This window comes from Calidris pugnax, unplaced genomic scaffold (assembly GCF_001431845.1).
Source record: "Calidris pugnax isolate Ruff unplaced genomic scaffold, ASM143184v1 scaffold102, whole genome shotgun sequence".
In the NCBI taxonomy this organism is placed as follows: Eukaryota; Metazoa; Chordata; class Aves; order Charadriiformes; family Scolopacidae; genus Calidris; species Calidris pugnax.
This window is the reverse complement of record NW_015090846.1, coordinates 5,053,884-5,081,736: the sequence shown is the minus strand read 5'-3', so window position 1 is coordinate 5,081,736 and position 27,853 is coordinate 5,053,884. Positions and strand designations below refer to the sequence as shown.

The window sequence follows — 27,853 nt, the reverse complement described above, 5'->3', positions numbered from 1 at the left end:
AAACTCAAGAAAAGAGGAGAAATTTATGCAAAACTGTTGATTGCATTTGTATGTAATGAAATCATCCAATATTCATCTGACTATAGACTCTAATCTGAAAGGAGAAGTGAAGGACATAAGAGTCACTGGAAAGCAATAATGAGCTTCTGTAGTGATTAAAAAAGCACTTGAGCTTTCTGAAAATCCAGCCAGAAATCGTGTCTAATCAACACGGAATATAGGAGGCAGAGATTACATTGATACATTTTGCAAAGCTCACTGTTGAAAATGTATGCGAGCTGTAAACTCTGACATGCCATCCATGGTCTGTTTTATACAAATCCGGGCGGCACACAATCAGCGCCCGGGCTCGTCCCTGGCACAAAGCAATCTTGGTGTCTCTGCTCGATGACTCACAAGGAGCGCAATCACATCTATTTTGAAGAGCAATGTTGGTTTTTAACTATGTCGAGAGCTTCCAGCTTCCTCGGAGTTTTTCCTTCCTCTCGCCTCCGCGTCGCGTTTCCCGGCGGCCGCGGGGCTCATCCCGGGCGGTGGTGGGGGGCACTGCCCGTCCTGCTCCCTGCCCCTCGCTGGGGCCAACCTGGTTCAGCAGCTCAAAGCAAACCAGGGTGTCCCAGGGGAGCCACGTGTAGGAGGATGTGGGTCTCTGATGGGGGTGTGATGAGTGGGGACATGCATTGGGGCACCAGGGGAGCAACCCCTCGGGGACCACCAGGCCATGGTAGCGCTCACCAGGTGGGAACTGATGGTGCCCTGAACCCACGTGGGAAGAGGGCTCCTGGTGAGTGTGTCATGGAGAGCCCAGGGCACAGCTTGAGGGGGTCCAGCCATGGCCCACCCTCCCTCCTCCTGCCCGTGTGACCAAGTGGCATTTGCTGCTGAGGCCAAACCCTTTGGTGGCCAAAATGGCATCACCAGCATCACTTCCATGTTACACCCAGCCCAACCATTTTCTGGCCCAGGGTCCCTTTCCCTCCCAGGTTATTGGGAGCAGCTGGAGCTCCTTCCCCACCCGCCAACAGCATCAGCTGCAGCTTCTTATCAGCTCCGGGTGCAATCCAGGCTGGAGCCAAGTGAGAGGTTCCTGCTGTTGCTGCTGGAGGAGGCTTTTGGAGCAGACAGGCCTCATGCTGCGGCTCCTGCTGTGGAGCACCGGAACAGTGGGCGATTTGTGCAGAAAAAGGGAAAGTGGGGCCAACCCAGAGCCACCCTGTGTGCCACCTGGCCCTGTCTCAGTGACTGCGGTGAGTGTCTGTCCTCTCTTCTCTTCTCCTGGGTGGTTTGGAGTAGTCCTTGGTGTGTGCCCATGGCAAGTGAGGGGTGACTGGTACTGGGGTGAGAGAGAGATGCTGCCATCCACGGGCACCGCAGCTGCTCCTGGCTGATGCAGAGCATGGGGTGATGTGAGGACACAGGCAAATGGGCTCCCCAAGTCCTCCCCTGCCACAGGACCATCAGCTGCGATTGCTTGGAGAACAGGTCTCTGCCTTTCTTCAGATTTAAAAACTATTTTTGCACCTGCTTTTGCCTCACCAGCGTGGTCAGCCCTGGAGCTGCCCGAGACCCCGTCCTGCTGCCTCCTAAAGGCACAGGGCACAGCTGCCTGGGTTGGGGACAGGCAGCTCCATCCCCAGCCCAGCGCTGGTGCAGTCGTACCACTAGGTTTTAATTCATGTGAGATGTTACAGGTTAAGGAATAGCAGTAAATACTTGGGAAATTCCCCCATGCAATGACCCCCTGCAGCTCCACGGCCTGTCTCCACCATCCCACCCCTCCATCGTCCCATGGCCAATGCCCCAAAGACTTGGAGATGGGGAAGAGGCTGGAGAAGCCCCCGTGGGCAGCACCAGCAGCAGCTTCTCCACCTGCCCTGGCTTAGACATACACCCAGGTCCCCAGCCACCGCTCCGGGCAGGTACCAGGGAAACCCTTCAAGCCCAGGCTGCTGCTGAGATGCTGAGGCTGCAACAACAGCACGAAAAGCCTAGTTGATAAATGTCAAAAGAAATACAGTAATCAGCTGAAAGCAATTTACCGAGCCATGTAACCGCCCTGGGCTCACCATTTTCCTTTATTCATTTATCATGGTAAGCACTTTGGCCAAAATACACAAAGCAGAGAAATTGTTGACATGTGGGGCCCTAGCAGAGCAAATCCTTCATCCTCCTCCCCCTCCCCACCGCACACACAAACTGGCTTTTGGGGAGTTGTTTATTTAAGGACTGCAGAGCACTTGGTGCTCTTTGAACCCGAATGCCTTGGGAGCAGGGCTGCGGTGCTGGCCACCACCTTCCCTCCTCTGGCCATCGCCCCAGGCTGCGGGGAGGTCGTTTGCTGCTGTTGGGAAGTACCTGCTGGTAGTGAGGAGTTGAGCTGTGCGAGGTGCTCGGGAGCCTGTTCTGCTTCTACCTCCTCCACCCCCTAAAATGTGGTAGTGGTGGCTCCTGCAGGTGTGCTGTGACTGGTCAGGGAGGGCAGATGCTGGTTTTGGAAAGTTCTTTTGTTGGTTTTTGGTCTTCTCGGCCCTGGCTAAAGCAGCCAAGCTGACAGCACTGGTTTCAGTTCTCTATCTACAAAGCCCCTTCCCCCTGCCCACCCTGCACCATTCGGTGTTGAGGTCCCTTGTGCCTCCCCCGTGGCCAGACTGTGGGTAACTCTGGCCACAGCAACGAGCAAACGCTTCTTTTGGGACGCATGAACCCAAGGGGACACACCAACCAGGAACCGGCTGGCACAAAGTCGCTCCTCCATGTTTCATTTTCACTTTATTTTAACCAAAAATAAACACTGAGGTTCACAGCAGGACAGCACAGGTTTCCCCTGCGTGTGGTCCTCGCTCCTGTGAGGCGCTGGGATGCTGTTGGGTTGGGGTGCAAGATGAGGAGGGCAGTTGTCCCTCCTGTGCCCCAGCTTCTGCGTGGGAGCCCTTCCAGCAGCCTCCAGTTCTCCCTCCTGCTGTTTTATTTTTAATCTTCATTCACCCACCTGGATGAAGAACAGCCAGGAGAGTTCCCCCCTCCCAAGTACCATCCAAGGTGGGGACCTGGAGCAATCAAAGCACAGATCTGCTCCAGAGGGTCTGCCAGAGCTGCCCCTGCCCATCACCTGAGGCCCCTGACTCTGGGCAGGGATGCCCGGGGTGTGTGACAGTCCGTTCTTGCTCGAGGAGGGAGTGTGTCCATTGGGATGGTGTTTATCCAAGCAGCTCCTTGGTCTTCGCTGCCAGCAGTTTGTCCATCTCCGCTGCGGCGCTGTCTGCCATTTGCTGGATCTGTGGCAACACAGCACAACTGAGTCACAGGGTAGGTGATGCCAGAGTTTAAAGGGAAAGGAGTGACTGGATCACCTCCTGGAACAAAGCCTAAATTCCTAATAAAACCCAAAACAGTGCTGGGGCGATAAGGGGCTCTTCCTGGGGGCTCCCACCAGCCCTGAGATTCTGTGCAGCCAGAACAGGGACTGGGCAAAGGCTCTGAAAAGAGATGCACAATGGGAACACTTGGCTGAGCTTCACAGGTGACTTGTTCAGGTCTTTATTTAACAAGAGCAACTTCGGGGGAAAGCAGAGTTGGAGACCTGCTGGTGTTGGCACCAGAGAAGAGAGAGCTTATCTCGTTACCTCCCGCAACCTTTCCACTATTAGAACAAACTAAGTAAGAGCAGGAGTGCAGCCTTGGTGCAGGCTACAAATTCTCACATCAAGTATCAGGCCTGTTTATTTCTTCTAAGAAGAAATAAATGGTGATTGTTAAAGCTCTGTCCAGGAATTGGGTCTCCTGGTAACACGGGTTGGACACAGCAAACACGTAAATGGGACCAGAATGTGTGTGTGCTTATTTGAGTGAGTGCAGATAAAGGCTGGAGCACACTGTGTGTGTGTGTTGCACTAATTATACAGGACTGATTAAGATGCAGTTGCTCCCAAGGTCTGAGGTATGTAACGATGACCTTTCCCCATGCTGAAAAATTTGGGTACAGGCGAAAATTAGGTTTGAGACGCTACCCCTACAAATGCAGAAAACCATCTGTCTGCTCTGGGAGAACTGCTTCCCAACAGGATTCAGTTACAATAGCATGGCCATTTTTCCTCCTTGCACAAATGCTCTGTATATCAATGTTTATTTTTGTGAGCACACAGAGAACTGTCCCGAAGCATTTGCAATGTATCTAACTTTAGCTGTTAATAAACAAACAGCTAAAAAGTAATGGCCTGCCTTCAAAGGCATCAATTCAGCAAAACACTTAGGCTTGTGCCTGAGTTTATGCCCAAGTAATTGACTTTAGTGACATCTGCTCTTAGGGAATTAGGCATGTGCTTAAGTATTTTCCTGAATTGGAGCCAAAAACTCCTAACAGATAATCTTGCTAGCCTTTTCATTAATAACAAACTGGAGCAATCCTCATTAACACCAGCTGTTTTGCAGTGGCCAGGCACTGTGCAAGTGGTGGTAAAGCTATGGACGTGGGTCATTTGGCTTCCCGAGTTCAGCTGGTTTCTGCAACAATCCTTCCTAGTATCAAAGCTTTCGGGGAATATTTTTTTTTTTTATTGCTGTCAGCTTAAAATGGTTCATATCACAAATCTGGCTTTGAGATTGAAGGCCCAAATCTCACAAAGAAAAAGCAAACATAACAGCCATTGCTGACTCCAAAAATTCAGTCCAGGGCCACCCACTCCTCAGCCGGGTTCTCAGTGCCAGAGATCTGCCACCAACGCTGGGACAAACACCACTGGGCTGTGAAACACCAGGATATGGCAGAAGGGGAAAAAAAAATAATTACCTGCTTTTCTAGCAGCCAGATGGTATCTTCAGACACTTTGTTCTTGAACTTCTTTACCTGGTTGATGCTTTTGCTTCGCACCTTTCTCAGGGCCTCCTTGGACTTGTTGGTGGACTGCTTGGCGAGCTTGGCCAGGCTCTCCCTGTGTTCCCTCGTCACCCTAGTAGTGAGGGGAAGGAAAAAACACCAGAAGGAAAATCAATGTCATGCATAGCACAGCCAGATTTATCTTCTGCAATGCACTTTGGGTATATGCAGTGATCCTCTCAGCTGCAGTACCTCCCAGCACCAAGCTGGGATGCGCAGGGACACCCAAAAGCTGCCTGTGCTAAGACAAAGCTTGCCCTATGTTGCAAAGACAGAGGGACTTAACAGCTCAGGACATGTTTTTATCCTGCTCTGGTTCACCTGAGCGAAGCAGCCACCTCTGTGCAGCATCACCAGGGCAGCACACCCCAGTGAAGCAAGTCTTGAGCCTGGAATGGAAAGTTCCCAGCACAGCCCTAAGTGGAGGGGCTTGGACTGGATCTTACTTGTTTTATAGTTGTCACTGCAGCGTCTGAAAGTCATGCTGAAATGTTCAGACTTTCCTTTTTTTCTGCTGCCAAAGCATCTGTGGGAAAGAGGGAAAATCCAGCTCCAGACCTGAAAGATGGGGCTGAAAAGTGTAATCCTGCAAAGCTGGGAGGAAACCTCCATCCACTCCTGAAACTCGGTACCATCTCCCTGCAACTGAAGAGCCTGCATTGTCTGTCTGGAATCTACAGAGCTTATGTTTCACTCAACCTCACTCCAGCTCATCACAACCAGGCTTTTTCTACGAAGATGATGTGAACGCCAAGTTGGACAGGAGGATGATCCTAAACAGGTAACTCAGCCCAGGAGAACTTCAGCTCCACCTTCCCCTAACACGGGGTCAGTCACTGCTGTGGTACCACAAGAAAATCCTCAGCTGTCCATCCCAAACTAAAAACTGCAGGTGATGAGGGAGTCTGAGCATCTGAATAAGGCACAGGAACGGCTGCCGTGTCACCTCAGCTCTGGTCATGCTCCAGCACCTACAGCTGATCACTGTCAACATCAACTGCTAGTGCTTAACAATAATATTTTAATTATTTTCGTGGCTATTGAAGTTTACAGACTGCCTTGAGAATGAAAAAACCCCTGTGCGCTCGCAGAGACCGGCCAGAAGGAGAGCGCCCGTCTGCTCGCGGAAGATATTGCAAAATAAACATTTCACAGGCGTATTTAGAAATTGGCTGCAACAGCCTGGGTCACCAAAACACTGAGGCCAGGACTCTTCCTGCAGAGAGCTCAGGAAACGTGGGGCGAGGGCTCCCAGGGCAGCATGGGTGTGCGTTCGGGGGGGCTGTCGGGGCAGGATCAGACCCTCGGCCCTTCCCGAGTCAGACCCCGCTGGTACCTCCCCTGGGCAGATGTCTGCAGCCTCTCACCAGTTATCTTTACTGCACGGGAGGAAACAGGCTTCCCAGAACTGACGGGTAATTACAGGAATTTGGGGCTGCTAGGAAAGCTGTCAGACCCAGAGAGCAGCCCCGGCACCCCCAGCCCACCCCGCTCCCGCCGGGGGGAGGTGGCCAGTGAATTTCACATGTGGCAAGAGGTTTCTGGTCAGTGCGGGCTGGAGCTGGGACTGAACACCTAATTAAAAGTGAACGGGGTTACTTGTGGTTTCCTCCACATCCCAACATCGATGCCCTCAGGGCTTCTCCTGTTCCATCTCCCCAGCCAGAGGTCCCGCGAAACCAGCAAAGCCGGCTCAGAAAGAGAGGTCTGGGTGAGGTCAGATTCTCAGGCAGCTTTTTTTGGAGGGGAGGGGGGGTGGGTGGGCAGGGAGTCAATCCCAGCCCTGCTAAACTGGGAGGAGGGAGCTGGAAATCTCTCCCATCTCCTGCTGGGTGGCGAGGGGAGCTGGTCCTCAGCAGGGCTGCGGAGCGGTGGGAGAGGGAGCTGGCCCTCGGCGATTCCCCTCCTGCGGATTGTGCCGAGGGGATCACTCGCCTGCTCGGGGCTGCCGGGCCTTTAAGGAAATGTTTTTGTTTATGCAGCGCTGCCAGATTTCCTATGCTTCTTGGCATGGGGTCACAGCTTTCATGCCTCCTTGTCTGTCTTTATTAACACCAATTTCTTTTTATCACTGCGCAGCGCCGTGGAGTTTCTCAGCGGGTTTTATGTTCCAGCCAGACTGTGTGTAAATTCTCAGCAATGCTACCAACAATGCCAGAAACGGACGCTTTTTCGAGCAGATGCTGTTTCTGGTTAAGGAATCCATCAACACGAGCCAGGCCCATGGTTTCTAAGGACAGTTGTTTAATCCTGCCCCCAGACCTGGGACTTTTAAGCTGTTCTTAGATATGTTTTCTTTTCTGTCTAGTAACCACTGCCCCTACCCCCTCTTTAAAGCCAAAAAAAGTGTGAGGTGAACCCGGGAAAGGGGTGCTAGAAGTGGGGAAGGAGGATAAGTTGCCCCTTCCCCTCTCCCGGGGGGAACACTGCCCTTCCCTGCGGTCCAACAACCAGTGGGCTCCAATCCTGCTGTTCCCCCAGGGAAGGTCCTTCTCTGCTGGGATCAGGACAGAGCCCGTGGCTGAGCCACCAGGGTGTTCAGACACACACATTGCCCCACGGGTAACATCTCCTCTCTTTCTGTTTCCTCCAGCAAGCCGGGGTTTAAGTGCCACAGCCCTTGGATGCTCCTCTCCCCGCCTGCAGCCAGAGCAGACCCAGCACAGGCCACCACCCGACTCCAGCACAAGACCTTAATGCAGGTAAGAGTAATTTCTGTAACTCAAACGCTAGGAATTTCCTGTCAACGAGAGGGATCAGTCCAAGGAAAGCAGGCTTAACTAGATACTCTGCATGCATAATTGCAGATAAACACAGGGTGCAACATATATGGCTCAAAAAAAGCGTGCGAGAGACTTCTGAGGATGAGCGACTGGGAGCAACGCAGCTCACAAACAGCTTTTTCTTTCTCAAATGAATTTTTTTTGAGTCCTTTCTCCCCATAGTAGGTATCTTTGCATATTTCTTAAAGGGCAAAGGAAAAAAAGCTCACAATGAGTCATTAAACTTTCAAATGAGTCATCTGGCTTTCAGTAAAGCATGTGTAAAAATATTACTAATTTACAAACAATATCCAGTGTAACACAATGGGTCCAAAAAAGATGAATCTAAAAATGAGGCAATACCATAAAAGACACAAGGTCAGGTCAAATTCGGCCAAGAGATCAACCAATACAAGTGTTCCCATGGCTGGTTTTCTTTTTTTTTTTTTTTTATTTTTAAACCCTTAGAGAATACTTTTTATACAAATAAATATTGCCTATGCAGTGCTAGCAACACAAACAGGCGAATGCCTCAGGGAGCAGAGGGGATCCTAGCAGGAAGCAGAAGTAAACACGAAAGAAACGAGTGTACTTTTTCTGTTAAAACCGCAATGCGAAAACTAAACTAACAGAATAAATACTGAAAAGTAAACTCCATTTTAAAATGCTCGGTTGAAACGCTCTCAAGCACTGAAGCATAGCTGGAGCTGCAGCAGGCAAAATACGATGCATGTGTGTCCAGCTGATAGGTAAGAATAAAAAGTGGGTTTAGTAACAGGCAAGGACAATTCAGGTTTGATTTTACTTGCGCTGTGCCTCCCCTTAACGAAAGAACCAATTTCTGCAGAAACAATATTGTCCCTCCGTTTCTGATTTGTTTGCTCATTTTCTACACCTGCCATAACTTTGCCAATTTCACTGCCTCTCCCTGTCATGTGTTATTTCGTAAACATCTTCTGAGAGCGGGGAAAATGAAAACCTTTGGAAAATTAGAAAAAGTAATTTGGGGGTATAATATTAAAGAGAGGTTGATGGCAGAATTTGATTATTTCCACCTCCCTTTGCATTAGAAGGTTTTTAAAGGGTTGAAACTGTCTGCTGGTCTTTTTGATGAGTTGATGAAACTCTGAAAAACCCAGTGGTGTTAATAAAGAGCGGGTGAGCAAATGGGAATGGAGGTGCCTGCGGGGACAGACCTGCAGGGCTCATCTCCCAGGCCAAAAACCTCTTTAACTGGGGACTCCCTGGGCTCCTGGGGAAGAGGGAAGGAGGGAGCACACCAGGCAGACCTTCCCTGGGGAGAGAAGACCCGTTTTTGCTCTGCAGCACCGCAAAAGACAGTGACAGACCGTACCCATTTGTTTAAAAAACAGTATTTTTTTTAAAGATTGGGATTTGCAGTTTCGGAGTTTCCTCCCCTGCAATTCATATTCAAGGATGACCCAAGTGCCCATTAACAATCAAACCACTGTGCAGCAACCCAGGAGCCTCAGCAATTATGAAGATAATGGTGCCCTCCTCCTCCTCTGCCTCCTCTCCTGAGGAATGGGGGAAGGGCAGGGAGCACGGGGAAAAGAAAATCAGCAAATAGAATGATAATGTCATTCCCTCTCACCGACAGCAACGGAAAGCTGCAATTAGACTTCTCTGATCAAAATGCTAGCTAAAATTCCATAGAATTCTTAAAGTCTATCTAAAGCACGAGAAATTCTTGGTTCATCTCTACTGAGAAGTCACCTGCTTGTGAAACGCAGCGCACGTGCCGGGCGTTTGTGCGCACAGGGATGTAGGGAGCTGTTTCTACCCTTTTGTGAGAGTTGTTCACAGCACCATGGAACCCCCGGGTGTGAGACCAGGTACATTCACCAGCCCAGGGCATTTAGATGGCTCCATCGCTGCAGGGGTGACTTTTCCTTGCACCACCCAGAGCTGGCAGAGCAGCTGCAGCCCCTGACCCAGGCTGGGTCTATGCCAGTGAGATGCTGGACATGAGGTCCAGCCAAGTCCCAGGGCCTGACCATGTGTCTCATCTGACAGGAATCCTGTTCCCAGGCAGAGATGCTGCAGCCCGAAGCACACCAAGCAGGGAGCACCAGGGGACTCGCTTCAAAAGGGCTCCCCTGACCCAAACTGAAGTGCTGAGCACCCCTAGTACTGCTGCTTCACTACTGTGTTACTGCTGCTCTGTGCTGGTGTACCTCCAGGAATTCACAGCAGGGCAGCAAAAAATCAGCCTCTGGATTAAGGCAATGGAGCTTCAAAAGCCTCTGGCTCTCTTGCCAAATGCTGCAACCAGCTAGGACCAACTCTCCTCTGCAGGGGGAAGATAAAGAACAATAAGACCAACCATCAGATGCCCAAATGTGGCGACTTAGAGCTCAGACACTTGGAAGAGCTTCCACCAGACGCTTTTAGGGACTTGGATTTCTTTTTCTGAACCTGAAATACAGCTATTTGGAAAGCAGCCTCATCACAACGTTACAGCAATCGTGTGTGCTTGCCCTCTGAAGGGTGCTCGCTGCAACCTATTGTGTTATCCTGCCTGATGAACTCGGGAAGCCACCAGTACTCACTTAGGAATCGGCACCCGAATTAGCGTCCCATCCACTTCTGGGTTCAGGTTCATGCCACTCTCCCTTATAGCCTTCGTAGCTGCAGCTGTGCTCTGTAAAACAGATCAAAAGGTAAAGGGAATTAGGAAATAATCATTCCCATATGCCAGAACTCTGTCAATAGTTGGCAATCCATCTCCATGGAACATGGAAACATTTACTTCTGTTACCAGTAAGATCAGGAAGTTACATTGGTGCAGAGAGCTTTGATCAAACCGAATGGGAAACTCCGGCCGCGCTCAGCATCGGGGTAGGGGGGCACGGAGGGGGGGAGAGGGGAAGGGAAGCAAAGCAACAACAAAAGAAAACTGTTTTGCTTCTTTGAAACTATTTGAATGGTTTGAGGCAACGCAGAGTGAAACCGCAATAAATTCCCAAGGCATAGCCCAACTGTGGCGAAGGAGATGAAAGATTCTGAGCATTTAAAAATTCCAGTTGAATGTTTCCCACTCGAAATCACACAGTGCCAATTTAGGAACGTTAACTAACTTAACCACTTCAGCACTACAACTAACCACATGACAGCAGGGCAGTAGCAGTTGGCCGAGAAATAGCGCCTGTGCCCAGCTCCGTGTTTATTTTACAGATATTACTTGGGATTAACTCCTCAAAACTCCATCACTGCTGGCTGACACCCTGCTCTGCTTAAAAGGTGGGTGTGCAGGTTTGCCTGGGAACTGCAAAGTGATTAAAGGGATTCCTTCCCCGTCCCAGGGCGCTGGTGTACCTTTACAGAGCGTCAGCTGCTGCGGGTAAATCGGAGCTTTGCCGGGAGCTCCCACCACGCTCTGCCAGGTCACTTCAATCTTCACACTGGCAATAATGAGACCAAGTGAGTCTCTATTCTTGTGGCACTTCCTACAAGGCACCTTGCTATTCCTGATGCTCTCTCTCCCATCATTAACTTTAGCTCCAGGCTGCTGCCACAGACTGCGTTTATGAAGTTCGGCTTTTGTCAACTGAGGCACAAAATGAAGCTCTGCTGCATGTTTGTTTGGGTCCCCAACACGTGACATCGCTGAGCAGAACGAATGCAGTGCCAGAGTTTTGCAAGACGTAACTGCTGGCCTCCAGAACACAACGAGGGCAGAGAAAATCCAACCAAGATGATCTCAGCACGGTAGGAATGTAAACGTGTTATTCTATGGACAGTGCTTGCTCTTGTAGGAAGGAAATGCTCAGCAAAAGCTGTGGTGTTTAACCTGCATATTGGAGAGGACAGAGGAAGGGAAAGCATTGCCATATTGCCTCCATCCTCTTGCAGCCCATGAAATAAATAGCCATGGTTAAAAGACATAGTCCCGTTTGTTTTTACAGTTCTCAGGCAAACAGAATTTGGCCCTGCAAGTCTTTTTCTATGATTATTTTCTTTTCCAGACTCTTGAGGCATTTTTATTTGCTTTCCAGTGCCATGCAGCACTGGGTATGTGCTGGAAGGAAAGACATCAAGTAAACCTCTCTCTAATGGTTTTAAAGAGTTCATTCTATCCATGGGACAGTTATGGTATAAACCAACTGCATTGAGAGAAATGGTTTTAGCTCTAGTTCAAATGAAAAATGCTCCTTTGGCTTAGAAAGCAACCGTAGGCAATGGTATATAGGGTGAAATTTAATTTCTTACATGCTCATTTCTCAGCCTGAGCTCCTGCTTGGACACGGGCTAAGCCATGGAGTGACTTCCCTGACCCTCTCAGCTCCGTCACTGCGAGGGACCTCGGGGCACTCGCTGATGAGGGGCCTTCATTCTTCAAAGCCATTAAACGTGCTGGATACACTTTAAGAAACACTTAGGCATCAAGTGCCTCACGCTGACCTCCTCCGAGACTTTGCTGACTTAATTAATTGGGGAAAGCCTTTGCAAAATAAATAGAGATAAGCTTTGGCAAACCTCCAGACCTGGAGCGGGATGAATAACTAACCTTCCCTCGTTACTGCTCCTCTCTGCCCGGCTGCCCGTGCCCACCCAGGGGACCACCAGGGCTTGATCCCGAGGTGGGATTCAGATTTGCTGCCTCCTTTACGGGCAACTCGAACTGAGGCTCCTGCACTAAATGAAGGGAAGTCAGCTCTTCCAGAGGGCAGGTCAAAGCACCTCATTCAGGGTTCTGACCTGCAGGCGCTGCCCAGGGAGGAGCTCGCCCCCCTCAGCAGTGCCCGAGTCAGGCCCTGTGACAGCACTTCTCATGGGCCCAGCTTCATCCTACCAGGGAGGCTTTTCAGAAGCTCATAGGCTACATCAGCAGCTTCTTCTGTGAGCTCTCCAGGGGTGTCACCAGCCCTGGGGATAAACAAGTTTTAGAGGAGTTTGCTGGTGTCCCCAGCACAAATACAGCCTGTTCCAGCTATACGTCTGGTTCTTTGCAGGGTCTTCAGTTCATGAGGAACTGAAATGACATAAAGACAACGGGGCAGACGCAGCATCGTTTCTGTGTGTCTAATTCAGGTGTCTGCGACACGCTCAGCACCGCTTTTCAACCGAGCTCTTGCAGATCAGCAGCAAAATATCACTTCTGTTTTGTGTCAGCCGCGACGCGCAGCCAGAGCTCTCTGCCCTGCCCCGTTTGACTGATCTCCTCTAAAATGTTCCTTTGCTCAGCACCAACCTCCTCATTCCCATGGTAATTATCTCCCCTTGCGGTGCCTTCGGTAACGCCTCCTTACCTCTGGAAAATTGGTCATGTTCACTATGAGGAGCTGCGGTGATTTCTGTGAGATCTGCCCCAGCTGGTTCAGCGGAAACTTCCCGTCCTTTGTCACCACGATTATCTGATCGAGGACCCCTCAAAAGAAGCAAACACAGGGGAGGTTCAGCACCACACAGCACTTCGCAGCCACGCCGAATAAAAACGCGTACACTTCCCTTCTGGTACGCAAAATATAGATGTTACAAAAGGGAAAAGAACATGTTTATTCAGACTTCAGGTGCTGTTTGTGCTCATGCATCCTCTGTGGTATTTGCAAGCTAAATATTTAAATGCTGATCTAAAGCACAAAAACATGAAAACAAAATTTGTTTGTTTTTGTTACTAGAAGAGGAAAACTAAGCAAGATTGTTAAGAATGAAAAGGAAATAGTTATTTTTTAATAGTTAGAACTTAAAGAAAATCAAAATGTTGTTATAAAAATCAAGACTATTGTCTTTAACTTAGCAGTGCTCTCTTAAACCCCTCATTTTTTTTTCCAAGTCCCAAGAGGAGGTGGTGTACTCTGCGTAATTTAAAGTATTCAGTTTCTCCCTGAGCTACTCTTAATCTGCTCTCTAGTTTCTGCTGCAAAATGTTAACAGGCCAAAAGGCACATGGGACAAGAGGTACTTTATCAGTGCAATTAAAAAAAAATACCTATGGTTAAAATAAATAGTTAAGAGACTAAGCTACGCTTTCCAACTCCATTAAAGACCGAAGTGCCCCTGCCAGAGCTGGGGTGGTGAATGATTCAAATTTGGTCATTGTTTAATGTTAAATTTTATTCCTGAAACTTGATACTACTTACAAATGTGTATGTTCAGAGTGTTATAGTAACTGTACCTTAGTCAAATATATTCACGTTTCTTCCTAAAACACAAAATTCACTAAGTGAACAAGGCTTCTAAAGGTCACTAACCACAAAGATGCACAGCAAAAAAAGTTTGCATATGCCAGACACCAGCCTGATGGCAATTTCCAAGAGGCTAATTTAATGGCAATTGGATTTTTCCTGCCCTACTGCACCATTAGCTGACAACCTGCTTCTTCATCACATCTGCAAACAGTTCAGTTAGACACTTTTGACATCTCCCACTTACAAAAGCTATTTCCAGGAAGCTATTAACAAAAATGGATTCTTCCTGGTCAAGCTCAGGGTGAAGAAAGCCTTTACTTGGGAACATCAAGGTTGTAGTAAGTGGGTGCCAAGTGAATAACTCAATAAAAAGAAAATAAATTCTAAAAAAAATCAGAGTTCTCTATGACTATGATTGGTATCCTTATTTACAGGCAATAGAGCATCATACAAGAAAGTTACCAACCTGGTGAGGTTCTAACGCTGAGATTTCTGCTGAAATCTTCTTTTAGAGCTTCCACCACTGCCTGCATGTCTTCACTGGTTTCCTCCAAATTGATAATATCCTCAACTAGGGCAGCACTGATATTCACTTTGGCTTGACTCTGCCCTTTACCTTTAGCTGCAGATTACATATAAAATTAATTCCTGTTTCTGACAACTGTCGTTGCATTAGAAAGTAGAAAGAAGACATCAAAACCTCTCTTAGATTTAGAATTTAATCTAAGATAAACTGAAGTAACTGTGTTTTTAAATGAGTAAACAGCCCAGCACTTGAGCACATGAGCCAAAATGTATTTGTAGGTCACGCTGTGGGTAGGGACTCCAGCCTGGACTGTGACAATTGCTGCCTGCTGCCCCAGCGCAGCACCAGCCCCGGGTGGCACCTCTCCTGGGGAAGGGCTGAGGTCTCCTGCACACTGCGACACCGTCCAGCAAACAGCCCCTCCAGAGCCCTGCTCTGCCCAACCAAGATCAATACTGGTATGGGACAAAAGGGGTAAGGAGGGAAATCCTGGCAACATACTGAGGGGTTGCAAACACCAGGAAAAAGGCTGTTGCCGTTACCTTTTTTGGTAGCCAGCTGTCTGGTGAGCAGCATCTGACAGACAGCCTGCCTGCAGCCATCCAGGAGCAGGGCCGGGCAGGCTGCAGGAGCCCGGGGCAGCCCCCGCCGCGCTGCGAAGGAAGAACGATGAAGAAGGGAAGGGAGATGACGGAAGCATCTTAGTGCCAGGGCCATGGCTTACAGCTCTGCCCTAACCCACCTGGAAAAGAGGAGAGGCAGGTGGAACGCTCGGCATGTCCCACCGAAACAGGGGCAGGTCTCAGTGGGACCGACGGGTGCAAGGTGAGAGCTGAGCAACGTGGGCAGCGGGTCCGGGGGCACCGCAGTGACCAGGGGGGACAGGCAGGGGAAGGGGCTGGGTGGCAACCAGCCTGTGCTACGTATCTTCTCTGCGTGGCCTTTGCACGTCTGTCCAGAGGGACACGGGGATGGAAAAGCCACGTCTGCTGAGCGGGAACAGCTCCTCAGAGCGTCTGCTGCTTGTGCGTCAGTGGAGAACAAACTCTTAATTCCTCTTACACGGGGTCTGAGACCCGAATTCCCCCCGAATTCACAGGGTTTATTGGCGCCTGGGCCGCCGGGGCTCAGAGGCGTTACCGCAGCTTCGGCTCCGCGGTGCTGAGGGGGAAAACACGGGGGGGGGAAACACCGGGGAATCGCGGGTCCCGCCCGGAGAAGGGCACGATGGCGGCAGGGGCCGGGACACTGCCGGCCACCGGCGGCTGCGGCCTCTCCCCGCGCCCCTCGCCGCGCCGGGGAACCCCCCGGGCGAGCGGCCCCCGAAGCCCCTGTGCCCCGGGCCCGGCGGCGGGGACCCGGGAGGCGGAGCCTCGCCCCAAGGGGATCCCGGCCACGCCCACCGTGACCACGCCCACACCAGCGCCTCGTTACCTGCCCCGCCCCCTCACCGGGCCCCCCCCTCTCTCCTCAGGACGCGCCGGCCCCGCGCCCCCCGGTGTCCCGCGGAGCGCCGGGCTGAGCCGGGGACCGGGGCCAGGACGGGCGAAGGGGAGGACAGGGGAAGGGGAAGGGGAAGGGATGGGGTAGGCCGGGCCCGGCCTCCGCCGCCTCGCTCACCGTCGCGCAGCCCCGCGCCTTCCAGTGGCGTCATCGGGCCGCGCCCGCGGCGTGACGTCATCGTCCGGCGCCGAGGGCGGGGCGAGGCGCGGCCTGCGGGAGGACGGAGCGGCCGCGGCCTGCGCGGTGCCGCGGTGTGATGGTGAGTGCGGGCCCGGCCCGGCCCCCGCCCCGCTCTCGCTGCCGCCGCCGCTCCCCCGCCGAGCCATGGAGCCGGGGCGCCAGGCGCTGCCGCTGGAGAACGCCTCCATCCTCTCGGAGGGCGCCCTGCAGGACGGGCACCGCCTCTGGATCGGCAACCTCGACCCCAAGATCACCGAGTGAGTCGCTCTGTGCGCGGCGCCGCCCCCCCCACCCCTGGCCCTCCCGGTACCCCCCGCCAGCGGAACCGCCTGCCCCGGCCCCACCGGCCCTCAGGGGCGCCGCCTCCCGCCCGCTAACCCGCCTCGGTACCGCCCCCCGGTACCCATCGACGGGGCCGTGTCCGCCCCAGCAGCGGTACCGGCCCCCCGGTACTCCCATCCATGAGGCCTTGTCCATCCCCCGCCACAGCAGCGCGGTGCTGCCGGCAGTGACACATCACCCCGCCCCGGTCCCTCCCCTGTCCCTCCCCAGCCCTGGCTGCCTCCGAGGGCCTGGCGTTGGGTCCCCACTGTCTGGTCCCTGGTGCCCGTCTGGGTGTGGGATGGGTGACAGCTTGGGGGGACCCTCTTTGGGGGTGCTCCCGTGCCCAGGAGGGCAGTGCCAGGCTGGGGTAGCACACCCAGCTCTCGCCTCTGCCCTGCAGCAAGGGGTGACGGTCGCCCACTCGAGATTTGCCAGCTGGTCCCAGCTCCCATGGCACTACATGGCTGACTCCATGTCTGGTTGGTGCTGCTGCCTGGCAGTAAAAGGCCTGCAGTGTGTGTGTGTGTGGTGTTTGTGTATGTGGGGTGTCACCAGGGCTGTGCTGTCCCCGTGGGCCGAGGGACTCGGAGGCAGACATGTAATGACTGCATTTAACAATCCTCTGAGCCATTGACCGAGCTGGAAGCCCAGGGATGGAAAACATCTTTGTTTGCTATATATGTTAGAATTTTAGGTTTTTAACTTGCAGGGTGACCAAAAGCCTTGTTTTGTTGTTTTGCTGGTGTGGGTTGAAAAGGGGAGTTACTCGAGTAACTGAGTGGTAATGGGGTAGGGTGCAGGGGGGCTGGCTGCTTGTAAGTGCACAAATCAAACGTGTGTGTATGCATTTCATCTCTTCTCTGCACTACAGATAATTATCTTCTGAGCAAACCTAGTATTTTGGACAGCTAAATTGATGAGGAAACATGACTTGCTGCCCAATGTTTGGATAGTGTGCTGAGAAATCACAGGTTGTATAAAAAAAAAAACAAAAAACAAAAACAAAAAAAAAACAAAACAAAAAATCAAACCCAAAACAGTTTGGGGTTTATACACTTCTAAGAAACAAGCATTTTTGATTAACTATTGTATATGCCTGTCATGGAATACTTTTTCTTCCTGCTTCTTTTTGTGTGTGTGCAGGTGCTAGGTTTTTATTCTAAATGTGGTTCATCTTAACAGAGCAGTTTTCTAATAGCCTCTAAATGGAATCATTAATGCATTGTGCTTTTCAGCCATTCAGCTTTGGGTGGTTTCTGCATTAATTACCATTTTTATCCCACAGCTATGTTCCTCTGGTTTGTCCACATTCACTGACCACGTAAAATTAGATATAGGAGTTCTTGAGTGTGTTGTTTGCTGGCTCCTTAAAGATTCAGGAAACTGGGTTAGCGGGAGGGAGGAATAGTAGGTGTTTGTGGACGCATTAGATCCTTCGCTTCCCCGGGAGATCGTTAGCGGTGGTTTTAAAGACCCTTTCAGTCTGGGCTGTTCCTCTGAATCTAGGCCAGACAAGTAATAGTTTTATATGGCGAAATGTACTGGTTTTCATGGCTTGGGTGAAATGATTTCTGTGGGTTTCAGCTCTTTGCATGGGCAGGCTTTTTGAATCAGTGATTGCAGCTGGTGAGTGCAGCAGCCTGGGCTGGGCACGGCTGACCCTGGCTCCTTTGCTGCCAGGGACCGTGTCCAGAGCAGCATCACGGCTGTGGGCAGGGAGGGAGAGAGTGGTTAGAGGCCTTCGTTCTCCACCATCACCAAACCTAAAGTGCTTCCGTGCTACTAACTGTTTAAAAGTTTGCCCAGTGATAAGTGAGAGTGCTTGTTACTTATTCCAGGCTTTATAACTGCGTGCCTCGCTTTTGGTTTTACTTTAAAAATGGCTATTCTCTCCTGCAAACTATGTTGTAAACTTTGTTTCCTTGTGAATAGAAAAAAAAGAGGAAGTTCCTTTTACCACATTGTCAGTGTAAAGAGAAAGAACTTACTGTCAGGTCAGTAAGTTTCTATAAATCGTCTTCATCCTTACCTTCTTATGCTAAGTGCTTACATCTCTGCTTGTAGTTGTTCATCTGAATTATCCCTGTAGAGGTTACTGATCACATGACTAAAAACATATCTGAAAACCAAATAGGTGTTTCTTCATTTGCTGCTTTTATCTGATTTTTAAAGGGTTGTCCCTGTCATTTCTAAGATTTGTTTAAGACAGAGTAAAGTTGATTGAATTACTAACAGGGTTAATAAGTGGTTGTGACTTTCTTGAGCAGAAATGAGTTCAGAAAGTCTTGAATTAATCCAAGACTTCCATTTAGAGAGCAGCCTATAGCTGCAATCAAGCACTAGGGAGTTAATAGGTAACGTACACATTTGAGCACAAGCTGCAGTAACAGGAATTGTTAAATGTAGGGCTGCCCACAAATTACAGCCTGCAAGTTGGTGGCTTATAGGAGGTTATTGCACAGACTGTGTCTCAGATGGGAGGCTCAAAGCATCTTGAACGCTGACATACCCTGCACACTGGGGTATGGTGGGTCTTCTGGTGGGCATTCCTCCTTTTCAGTAGCGTTTGCTTGGGTGACTTGTTGCCTTTTATTCGGCTTCCTCAGAGGATTGTTCTGCCTGTGGAAGAAGATAGTTTTAGGAGGCAGCTGAGTGTATTCTTAGCAGCTGGAAGGAGGTGAGCTGCCACCACAGGACCTGTTCATGATGTAGGGCATGGTCTCCAGGTGCTTCTGGTGCTGAATGACCCCAGCTGGGGGGCCTGCCACGGCAGTGCACGAGGAGGGCAGCAGATGGTCAGTTCTGGGTTTGGCATCACTGCTCAAGGAAGCTGTGGAGTTCCCTCAGTCACCGTGAGCATGGCCTGGTGCAGCGTTTGTCCCCCAGCTGTGCAGTGGGGTAGGAGATGTGCTGTGGCACAACCGTTTGTTCACATCACCTCTCAGTGCTCCTGCGGGGAAAAATCCCAAATTTCAGTCATGTCTTCCGTGTGGCAGAGCAGGGACTGCTGTCTCTGCCCAGCCCTCTTTGTAAAGCCTTTTGAGACTCTTCCACTTTTTGGACAGGCAAAAATTTCATTTCCAGCTCTACAATTAACACATACATATTATCTAGTTTCCAGTAGCCTTTGAATGACCATTCATTTTTCCACAGTTATGAAATCGCGGGTGTTCAACTTCCTTGGCTGTTGTGCTGCTTGTCTAAGATCCCATCTTGATGAGTCTCACCTAGAAAACAATGTGTGCGCACGTTGTTGTTACAGACTCCTGCTGACTCCCAGTGGGGCAAAATTCTTCGCAATAATAGGTTTCGCATGTGGCCCGGTACCTTTGCGGTATCCTTGGGACAGCATTGTTCAGAGGAAGCCTTGCCTGCGTTTGAATAGCGCTCGGGGTGCCAGGAGGAAGAGTGGAGGAAAAGGAAATGGGGGAGCTGCTGGTTTGTCTCGCATTGACATCAGATGACAGGAAGTGGAAATTGGGGTTGGCTGCGGTGATCGGCACAGCGCGGTGGGGCCACATCTGTGCGAATCACTTCCCAGCTCCGTATAACCCAAGTCGTTGCCATAGTAAAGCTTTTTACATGTTCTCACTTTTTTTTTTTTTTAAGGCTGTGGGTTTTCTGTGATGGCTCTTCCTTCAGTTCTGAAGTCCTCTTGGCTTGGAAAACTACTTGTCAAGTTACTGTTAATGCCCTCGCTATATTAACAATAGCAAATCGTAATCACAGCCTGAAACTTTTAGTTGTACAAGATTTCAGTTCTGAGCTGCTCCATGGCGAGTGGGTACAGTTGTAAAAACTGCATGAATGGTTGGGAAATAACGTTTTCATCATCTGTGATCTAAAAATACTAAATAAAATGGATTACATAGGTTGCTTCTAGACTCTTAATAAAATGTGTTTTAAAGGAACAGCTTCCACTTTGCTGCTAAGAAAGTAGGATTTGACTGCAGAGGTTCTCAGGATAAAAAAACAAACACAACAAAGTATTCCTTTTCACAGGGCAGCTGCAGGGTTTTGTTGTTGCTAAAGAGAATGCAATGAGAACTGCTGTTGCCCTTCCACTGCCTCTGTGATTGCCAGAAGAGGGACAGTGGTAAGGACTTTATTTTCATACTGCTGAAATTGCAAGTACTTTTTATGGCAATACATTTACAGAAACAAACCCGAGGTACGCTTGTATATTTTGGAGGCTCTGAAAGTTCAACATGTTGGGTTTTGTATACATCAGATGTCTCTAAAGTTAGGGTTTTTACTTGTATGCCTGTGAGCGCTTGTTGGCAGCTCGAGGTGCGGTGGTGAAACTGGACAACTGTGTAACCAGCTTCTTTTTTTCCTTTTTTTCCTGCTCTTGCTTTCTTTTTTCTCCCTTGCCTTCTGAGCAGAGATTGAGGGTTCTAGGCCTCTTGGAAGACCACAGTGCTCCATCTGTATTCCAAAGGATGTAGGAAGCCTTCCATAATCAATTTCAATGTGTTTATTCCCCTGGGGGATCACTTGGCCCTTCTGCACTGCTCCTCTGAACACTTGCTGCACCTTCACCTCTTTAAAAGTGCACATCCTGAATGTCCACCGTGACCCATCCTGTGAGATGACTCACATTCCTGGAACTTTCTTGCCTGGCCTCTGAAGCTTAACAAAGGGCTAAAGCCCTTTTCAAACATCCTATCAGGCTTTATTAGGAAAAATGTTGCCTGCCCTTCCTCTTTGGATTGTCCCTAAAGTTGACTGGTGCATTTGGCCATCTTGGGCCACGACCGACTTCATGACATGGAAGGTTTCATCCGGTACCTGGTGCTCTGTGTGCCCCTTGAGTTATCTTTCAGAGTGCTGAGTACTATCTTGCAAGCTGAAAAATTGGCTTAAACTAGGTGGTTTGCTAACGAATGCTGATCAGGAAAAGGTGAATCCTGACTAAGAGACCCTTATTAAACCCTTAGATAATTCTTAAACATCTAGGGATGGGGCTGAGTGGTGAAATAGTACAGGTGTGACTTTCCTTCTAGGTCAGCTGGAGGTGTTAAACTCTTTGATGTGGGGAACCAGAAAAGCTGCAAAGAACTTTAGAGTTAGATGTGGCCTGTAGAACAAATGTGCTGGTAATTTTAAGTTGCTCAGTGCACCAGATACTAAGCAGACAGATTTACTCTGGCTTTTCCCAGTTTTATTGAAAACAGCACGCTTCCCACTGGATGGCAGGAAGATAATTGGCTAAATAAGTGTCTGACTTTAATGTGCATGTCACTGCAAAGCCGTCTGAGCCAGAAGCACTGGCAGATTTGGCCTGGATGATACTGAGGTCTGTCTGGTGCCTTTTTTTTTTTGCCTGGTTTATTGTCAATTCTGCTTATTCTTCTCTCTTCCTGCTTCCCCAGCTCTGCCAGGCAAGTGGGAGAGTGGTTGCATTTCTATGTGATCTGGCCGTGTCCTGGTCGGTGCGCTGATGCTGTGTGGCACAGGGAAGGGATGGGACTAACGGTGCTTGTACAGGGAGGGCAGCAAAAATAGTGGGAATCCTGAGGGACAAGGACTAGGACTGCTTGTGCAGGGAGAGGAACACAAGGGATGGAGCTCCAGGTGGTCACATCAGGGCTAGGGAGGGGGAGCCATGATGTTTGTCCTTGAAAGTAGGTGTGATTTAGAGCAGCAGGAGGCAAAGCCCTCCTAGACTCCTAGCAAACCCTTGCGTAATTGTTCAAAAGCCAATTAGTAATAGATCTTCTGCACAGCCTTCAGCTGGCACCGCTGGGAGGGAAGGTTTGTGCCTTGAGGTTTTAGAGCAGTCGCTGCTAATGCAGCTCAGAGCTGTGGGTGCTGAAGGGGGGTTGTACAGGGACCCACCTGGGTGGGTGTTTGGGAATACATGAATTCCCAAAGTCACATCCCATGCAGGCACACGTTCTGCTTGTGTGACTGACTGTGATGCATGTGTGTGTGTGTCAGGGGGTTCCTCTCTATCTCCTCGTTTTCAGAGTGGTGAAAGGTTTCATTAATGTCTTCTCTCCTCTCCAGATACCACCTCCTCAAGCTCCTTCAGAAGTTTGGCAAAGTAAAGCAATTTGACTTTCTCTTTCACAAGTCCGGTGCTCTGGAGGGGCAGCCGAGGGGTTACTGTTTTGTGAACTTTGAAACCAAACAGGTATGTTGCTATTCTCTACAATTCTGATTTAAATTATGCATGTGTGTGTGTGTCAGGGGGTTCCTCTCTATCTCCTCGTTTTCAGAGTGGTGAAAGGTTTCATTAATGTCTTCTCTCCTCTCCAGATACCACCTCCTCAAGCTCCTTCAGAAGTTTGGCAAAGTAAAGCAATTTGACTTTCTCTTTCACAAGTCCGGTGCTCTGGAGGGGCAGCCGAGGGGTTACTGTTTTGTGAACTTTGAAACCAAACAGGTATGTTGCTATTCTCTACAATTCTGATTTAAATTAGCTTCTTTCACCATTTTTTTTTTTTTTTTAATGTCAATGTAAAGCTAAAACAGGAAGGGATAAGTTAAATACCTCATCTACACAAACCCACAGACTCTAACAGCCCCTCTCTGACTGCTCCTGGAAGCAGCAATAGTGATTTCCTTTCTCCTGTGCTGTCTTTTCCTGAATCCTGCTTTCTAATGCTAATCGGAAAGGGCTAGTTCTTTGGTCCACTTTTGTAGCGAGCTTGTGGAATTGTACAGTGGAGATGCTGTGATCCACCCAGAGCCTTGGGTCAGCCTGCCAGGCTACCTGAAATCTAGAGCTGCTCTGAAGTCCTCCTGGTTTTCCTTTGGGCTTGCAAACGCACAAACACCAACTCCTGTGATGCTGCCCGATGTGTGACGTGACAAACCTGCAGCACCCTGGGCTGAGCTGCCCCTGGCCGCCCATTTGGGGCGTTGGCTTTTGTTAGAAATCAACATTTCAGGTCATGTTCCCCTGAAACATCAGAGCTGTAGTTATTTTGTTGCAGTTCTGCTGGAATTGTTCAAAAATTCTGGAGAACAGTGTGTTTGGAGATTGCTTCTTATTGTAAGCCCTCATCTTCTTGCTGTGCAGTTGCTGGTGAGGATGTCAGACAAGCCCTGGGAGCATGTTAGCTCCAGAAGCTGTGCTGGAATGATTATTCATGGCAAGGTGGAACAGCATCACAACATAGATTTTTAACTGCCGTGAATCCAGTTTTTTAGGAGCATCCTGAAGCTGAGACTACAACTGCTGAGCTTAGATCAGGACCAAGTGGATAATTGCCCCAGTGCACATGAGCAGGATGTGGAATAAGCGTAGATAGTTGTTAATGAGACACATGTAATCACTGTAATGAGTCACAGTATTTTCTAGAGAAATCCCTGTAGCATAAACCTCCTTCAGAACGCTGTTCCAGTGGCCTCTACTACTGGTATTTTCAAACTCCTGATCTTTTTCCCCATTTCCTCCCTCAAGACAAGTGAAAGAATCAGCCTTAATGATTTATAAAAGTCTGGTTACTCCGAGGGATGTTGGTATCTTCCAAAGATATTCCTGGGTGGGGATACAATGGGATAAACTTTCATTGCTGTCAGTTAGCTGTACAGAAGACTGATTTACAAAGAAAAAAGGCTCTTTACATCTGAGTCGGTTTTGACTAAAGGCTTGGTTTGTTTATTGAACTGTCTTCCTGTGCGTCCCGTGCAGGAAGCAGAGAAGGCGATCCAGTGTCTCAATGGGAAGCTGGCCCTTTCCAAGAAATTGGTGGTGCGATGGGCACATGCACAAGTCAAGGTAAGCTGCTTGCTGGAATGTGCAAAATCCAAAAAGTTTAATGTTAAGGAACAATTCTCATCAAGGCTATCTTAGCCTGGTGAGAGAATTTCAGCCTGTTCTAGGAAATAACTCATAAAAATGGTATTAACAATGTGCTTCTTCTGCCTACCTGAACTTCTGAGAGTGAGAATATGCCGTTTAACCTGCTGTTCTTTGTAAGGGAGTTTCTGATCAGAGCAATTGGAATAGATTACTCCTATAAATGTCCACATTTTAGCTTTTCCCAAACTTAACGAGTGATTTGCTGAAGGTTTATATCCTTGCCTTTGTGGTTTTGCTCTCTTTTTGCATAGGAGATGCATGGAAATTCCCAACTACCAAGTGCTTTGTTGCTTTGTTCCACTTCTGAAAGCACTTATGTGCCAGTGGCTCTAATTACTTCTGACTTTAAACCAACATATTTCACATCTAAGATAAATATCCTTTTATTGCTTGCTGTGTTGCACCAAAGCATCAAGTTCTTACTATTAACTTAAGCAGCACCTTCTGGAACATCTTTTTTCGGTTTTGTTTTCTAATTGTTTAAATTCTTCTCTTGTTTCTCCTGTAGTTATTTACTATCTGGTATTTGATAAAGCAATTTGTTTTGAATCAATTTTCTTTGCAGATAAATGGATTCTTGTTGCTATTTTCCTTTGGGTACTTTGCTTTTAGTATGTGGTAATTATCCTACAAGCAGCTTTCTACCCTTATCAAGTAAACTAGTGCTTTGGATGCTAAAAAAAAAAACCAACCCACCGAAACAGGTATCTTCATTAGAGGAGACCATGTTGTTTTAATTATTGGCTTCGAGGGCTCCAGGCTCCTGTCAGCACATCCAAGCTTCTGGGAATGCTGTCTCCGTTCTTGTGAGCTCTGTAGCTGCAGGAGCTCCGGGTGCCTGAGGAAGGATCAGGCCCTACAAGGGGTTTGGGGGCAGCTCAGGGAGGGTCTCTCCAGCCAGAGTTCAGTGGGGCAGCTGGGTGCTGGGCTGTGGGGAAGAACAGGCGTAAATCATCAGCTGGGTTTGCCTGGAATGTGTGAATGGAAAGATTTAACAACACAAAACTGGCTTATTGTAACAAGTGTTTATTTTAGACAATACCAGCACCACGGTAAGTAGTTTTAAGATGAGGCCAAGGCTTACCAGACACTGTCGGTTTGAGCAGCTTTGCTGAAAAACAAGCCTGACTTTGTGCCAAGCGAAATAAGGAAGCAGAACACTGCGAATAGTTCAGGAGGCCCGTTGCCCACAGAGATGACAGACTCACAAGCTGCTTTCTACAGAAGGGAGGTTGTTCCTAACTGGGCTTTTTTTTCCTTCTTTTTTTAATTTTCTCCCAGCACTGCACGATCCCGTGCAGTTGTGTGCTTGGGTTACCTTTTGACTCTGTACAACATCTATGTAAAGAGCATAGCAATTCAATACAGTAGTTATCCTTAAAACTTACCATCTTTGCTTCATGCCTTATCTAGAGGGGAACAAGTGATAGGACAGGATAAGGTTTAAGGACCCATAGCACAATGCACTTAAGTGTTTGGCATCAGAGTCTACGTTCCATGTTGGTACTAAACAAATGGGATTGGGATTTGTTTCAGTGTTTTGCCACCAAAATCATTCCTCCTGAAAGCTTTCTAAAATCTGAGCCGATGTTAATACAAGTATAAAGCATATCTGTGGGCAAACGTTTCTTTATTCATAATTCCAGCTGACTTCAATCCTTGGTCTCTTGTTTGCAGAGATATGATCACAACAAAAATGAGAAGATCCTTCCAATCAGTCTGGAGCCATCTTCCAGCACGGAGCCACCCCAGTCTAACCTGAGGTAGGAGGTGGGATGGGTGGGAGGTGACCAAACTCTGGGAGCAGCAGGGAACTGACTTCTTCAGTGGGGTCTGGAGTTGGCGTTCTCTTTGTGCTAAAAATATAACGTGGGACACTAGAGTTTTAATAAACTCTGAGAAGCTGTTTTTAGAAGGGCAGCGTGCTGCAGAGTAACTCGTTTGATGTGGGACACTTCAGACTTGAAGTTCATTTTCTAACTAAGCTACAGGGGCAGTAGGAAGGAGAAGAGGTAAAGAGGGTAACTGGGAACTTGTGACATTCCAGCTCGTTTGGACAGAATGTGCTTTGCATTTTTTCATAAGACTTTTCAGTGAAAGGTTTTGTACTGTACTAATTTGATTAAACAAAATGCTTATGAGCAAGAATTTGTATTATAGTGGTAAAAGATTAGAACAAAATCACAGAATCAGAGGTAGTTTTATTTTTCCCTTTCCCCAGTGTCAGGGCTGGTAGGTCTTCTCCGTGGGATGTGGTTAAATTCTCCAACCCCTCTGTTTACCTGAAGCACGTAGTGCTGCTTTGCTAATTCCCAGCCTGGTTGGAAGGATATGTGGTTTTCTTCTGTGTTCCCTCAGTGGAACACTATAAGGAACTATATGGGGATAATGAATTTGCCAACAGATAAAATGAGCTTGGGATTCAGAAGTAACGAGCGCAGGGTTGAGTCAGGCAGATTGTTAGCTACGTCAGTGGCACAGAGGGGTTGTGTTAGTGAGGATGGATGCTGTGAGACACCACAGCAGAGAGGGGAACATTCCTCCCTCCATACCCAACGGAGAATAGTGAATAACAAAAGTCCTAGGAATTTGGGGTGTAACCTGGGATAGCTTCTCCCTTTGGGATAAACCCTGCTAATGCTGAAATAATGTTTCTTCCTGACCTAATTAGAGTCTGGGGTTTTCCCATCCCGAGCGGTTCTTGTAGCTGGGAGGAAGTCTGGCTTTCATTTCTCTGCTGTTTCCAGCAGCCTGGGCTGAGCTGCGCTCTCCTGCACATGCTCAGACCTCCATAAATGACATCATTTTACATGCAGTAGGGAGCCTTGTTGTATACTCTGGTCTTGCTCAGTGTCCTCAGGAAAGTGCTGAGTAGGTGCAAGGGCCGTTATTTCGTGGTGCTGTGATGGATCTTGGAGGACTTTTCCCAAGCAAATCCTGAAGTGAAGCAGCTTTAAGCAGCAGATCCCTTCCTCCCAGCTTCACGCCGCTTGTGAGCGCAGCGCTGGGGGCTGCCTCGCCCCTCCTCGTGTGGCAGCAAAACCTCTAGATTGCTGGAGTCTGATTCCGTGCTAAGATGAAGCTCAATTTCTCTTCTGTTTTTCCTCTTTCCAGCGTCAGTGCAAAAATAAAGGCCATTGAAGCCAAGCTGAAGATGATGGCAGAAAACCCTGACGCCGAATACCCGGCAGCGCCCGTTTATTCTTACTTCAAACCACCGGATAAGAAAAGGACTACTCCTTATTCCAGAGCTGCCTGGAAATCCAGGAGATGATGCTTATGAAGTAGCAAGGAAACACTGCTTTGTGTACCTGGAGTCCTCCACTGCTTTTGTACTTTGTAGAGTGAGAAGGACGCTGCCACCCGAGCGCACCGCTGTCCCCGGCGTGGTGTTTTGTGACACTGTAGGTGTCTGCTGAGTGCTCCCCAGCTGAACGCTGTTCACAGAAGTAGGTTCCCTTCAAAGCCTCTGATGAACACGCAGACAACCTCTCGTTAGTGTGCATTCATTAAGCAAGATTAGAAACAGTAACCAGTGTATGGAGTAAAGCACACATCCAAAAATACTCCATTTAACTGATTACTTTTTAAAGTATTTTTGAACAAAAAGTATTCCGATTTGTGTTTTTAAATGGAGGGGAAGCACTTGGTTTTGATTAACATTCTGTAGTTACCATGGAAAACTTTTTCATCTCAATAAAACTCATTTTAAATAGA

At 48.9% G+C, this 27,853-nt stretch overlaps 2 protein-coding genes across 6 annotated transcripts; one reads left to right on the top strand and one right to left on the bottom strand.

Moving 5' to 3' along the window:
- Positions 1–2,752: 2,752 nt before the first annotated feature.
- Positions 2,753–16,009, bottom strand: MRRF (mitochondrial ribosome recycling factor). Of its 4 annotated transcripts, none has more exons than XM_014942844.1 (7): positions 15,934–16,009; positions 14,856–14,966; positions 14,254–14,409; positions 12,909–13,027; positions 10,209–10,300; positions 4,787–4,946; positions 2,753–3,275 (listed from the first exon to the last, which is right to left on the bottom strand). In XM_014942844.1, exons 1-7 carry the CDS (start codon positions 15,992–15,994, stop codon positions 3,198–3,200), a joined length of 777 nt encoding a protein of 258 aa, XP_014798330.1. In that variant the 5' UTR covers positions 15,995–16,009; the 3' UTR covers positions 2,753–3,197. The 4 variants fall into 4 exon arrangements, with proteins under 4 accessions (XP_014798330.1, XP_014798329.1, XP_014798331.1 ...); XM_014942843.1 differs by having other exon boundaries at positions 14,856–15,055; positions 15,934–15,993; XM_014942845.1 differs by lacking the exon at positions 15,934–16,009 and adding an exon at positions 15,056–15,503.
- RBM18 (RNA binding motif protein 18) lies at positions 16,003–27,853 on the top strand. 2 transcript variants are annotated; one of them, XM_014942847.1, is made up of 5 exons: positions 16,003–16,253; positions 22,333–22,459; positions 23,966–24,052; positions 25,814–25,899; positions 27,251–27,853. In XM_014942847.1, exons 1-5 carry the CDS (start codon positions 16,141–16,143, stop codon positions 27,408–27,410), a joined length of 573 nt encoding a protein of 190 aa, XP_014798333.1. In that variant the 5' UTR covers positions 16,003–16,140; the 3' UTR covers positions 27,411–27,853. The 2 variants fall into 2 exon arrangements, with proteins under 2 accessions (XP_014798333.1, XP_014798334.1); XM_014942848.1 differs by lacking the exons at positions 16,003–16,253; positions 22,333–22,459 and adding an exon at positions 22,562–22,711.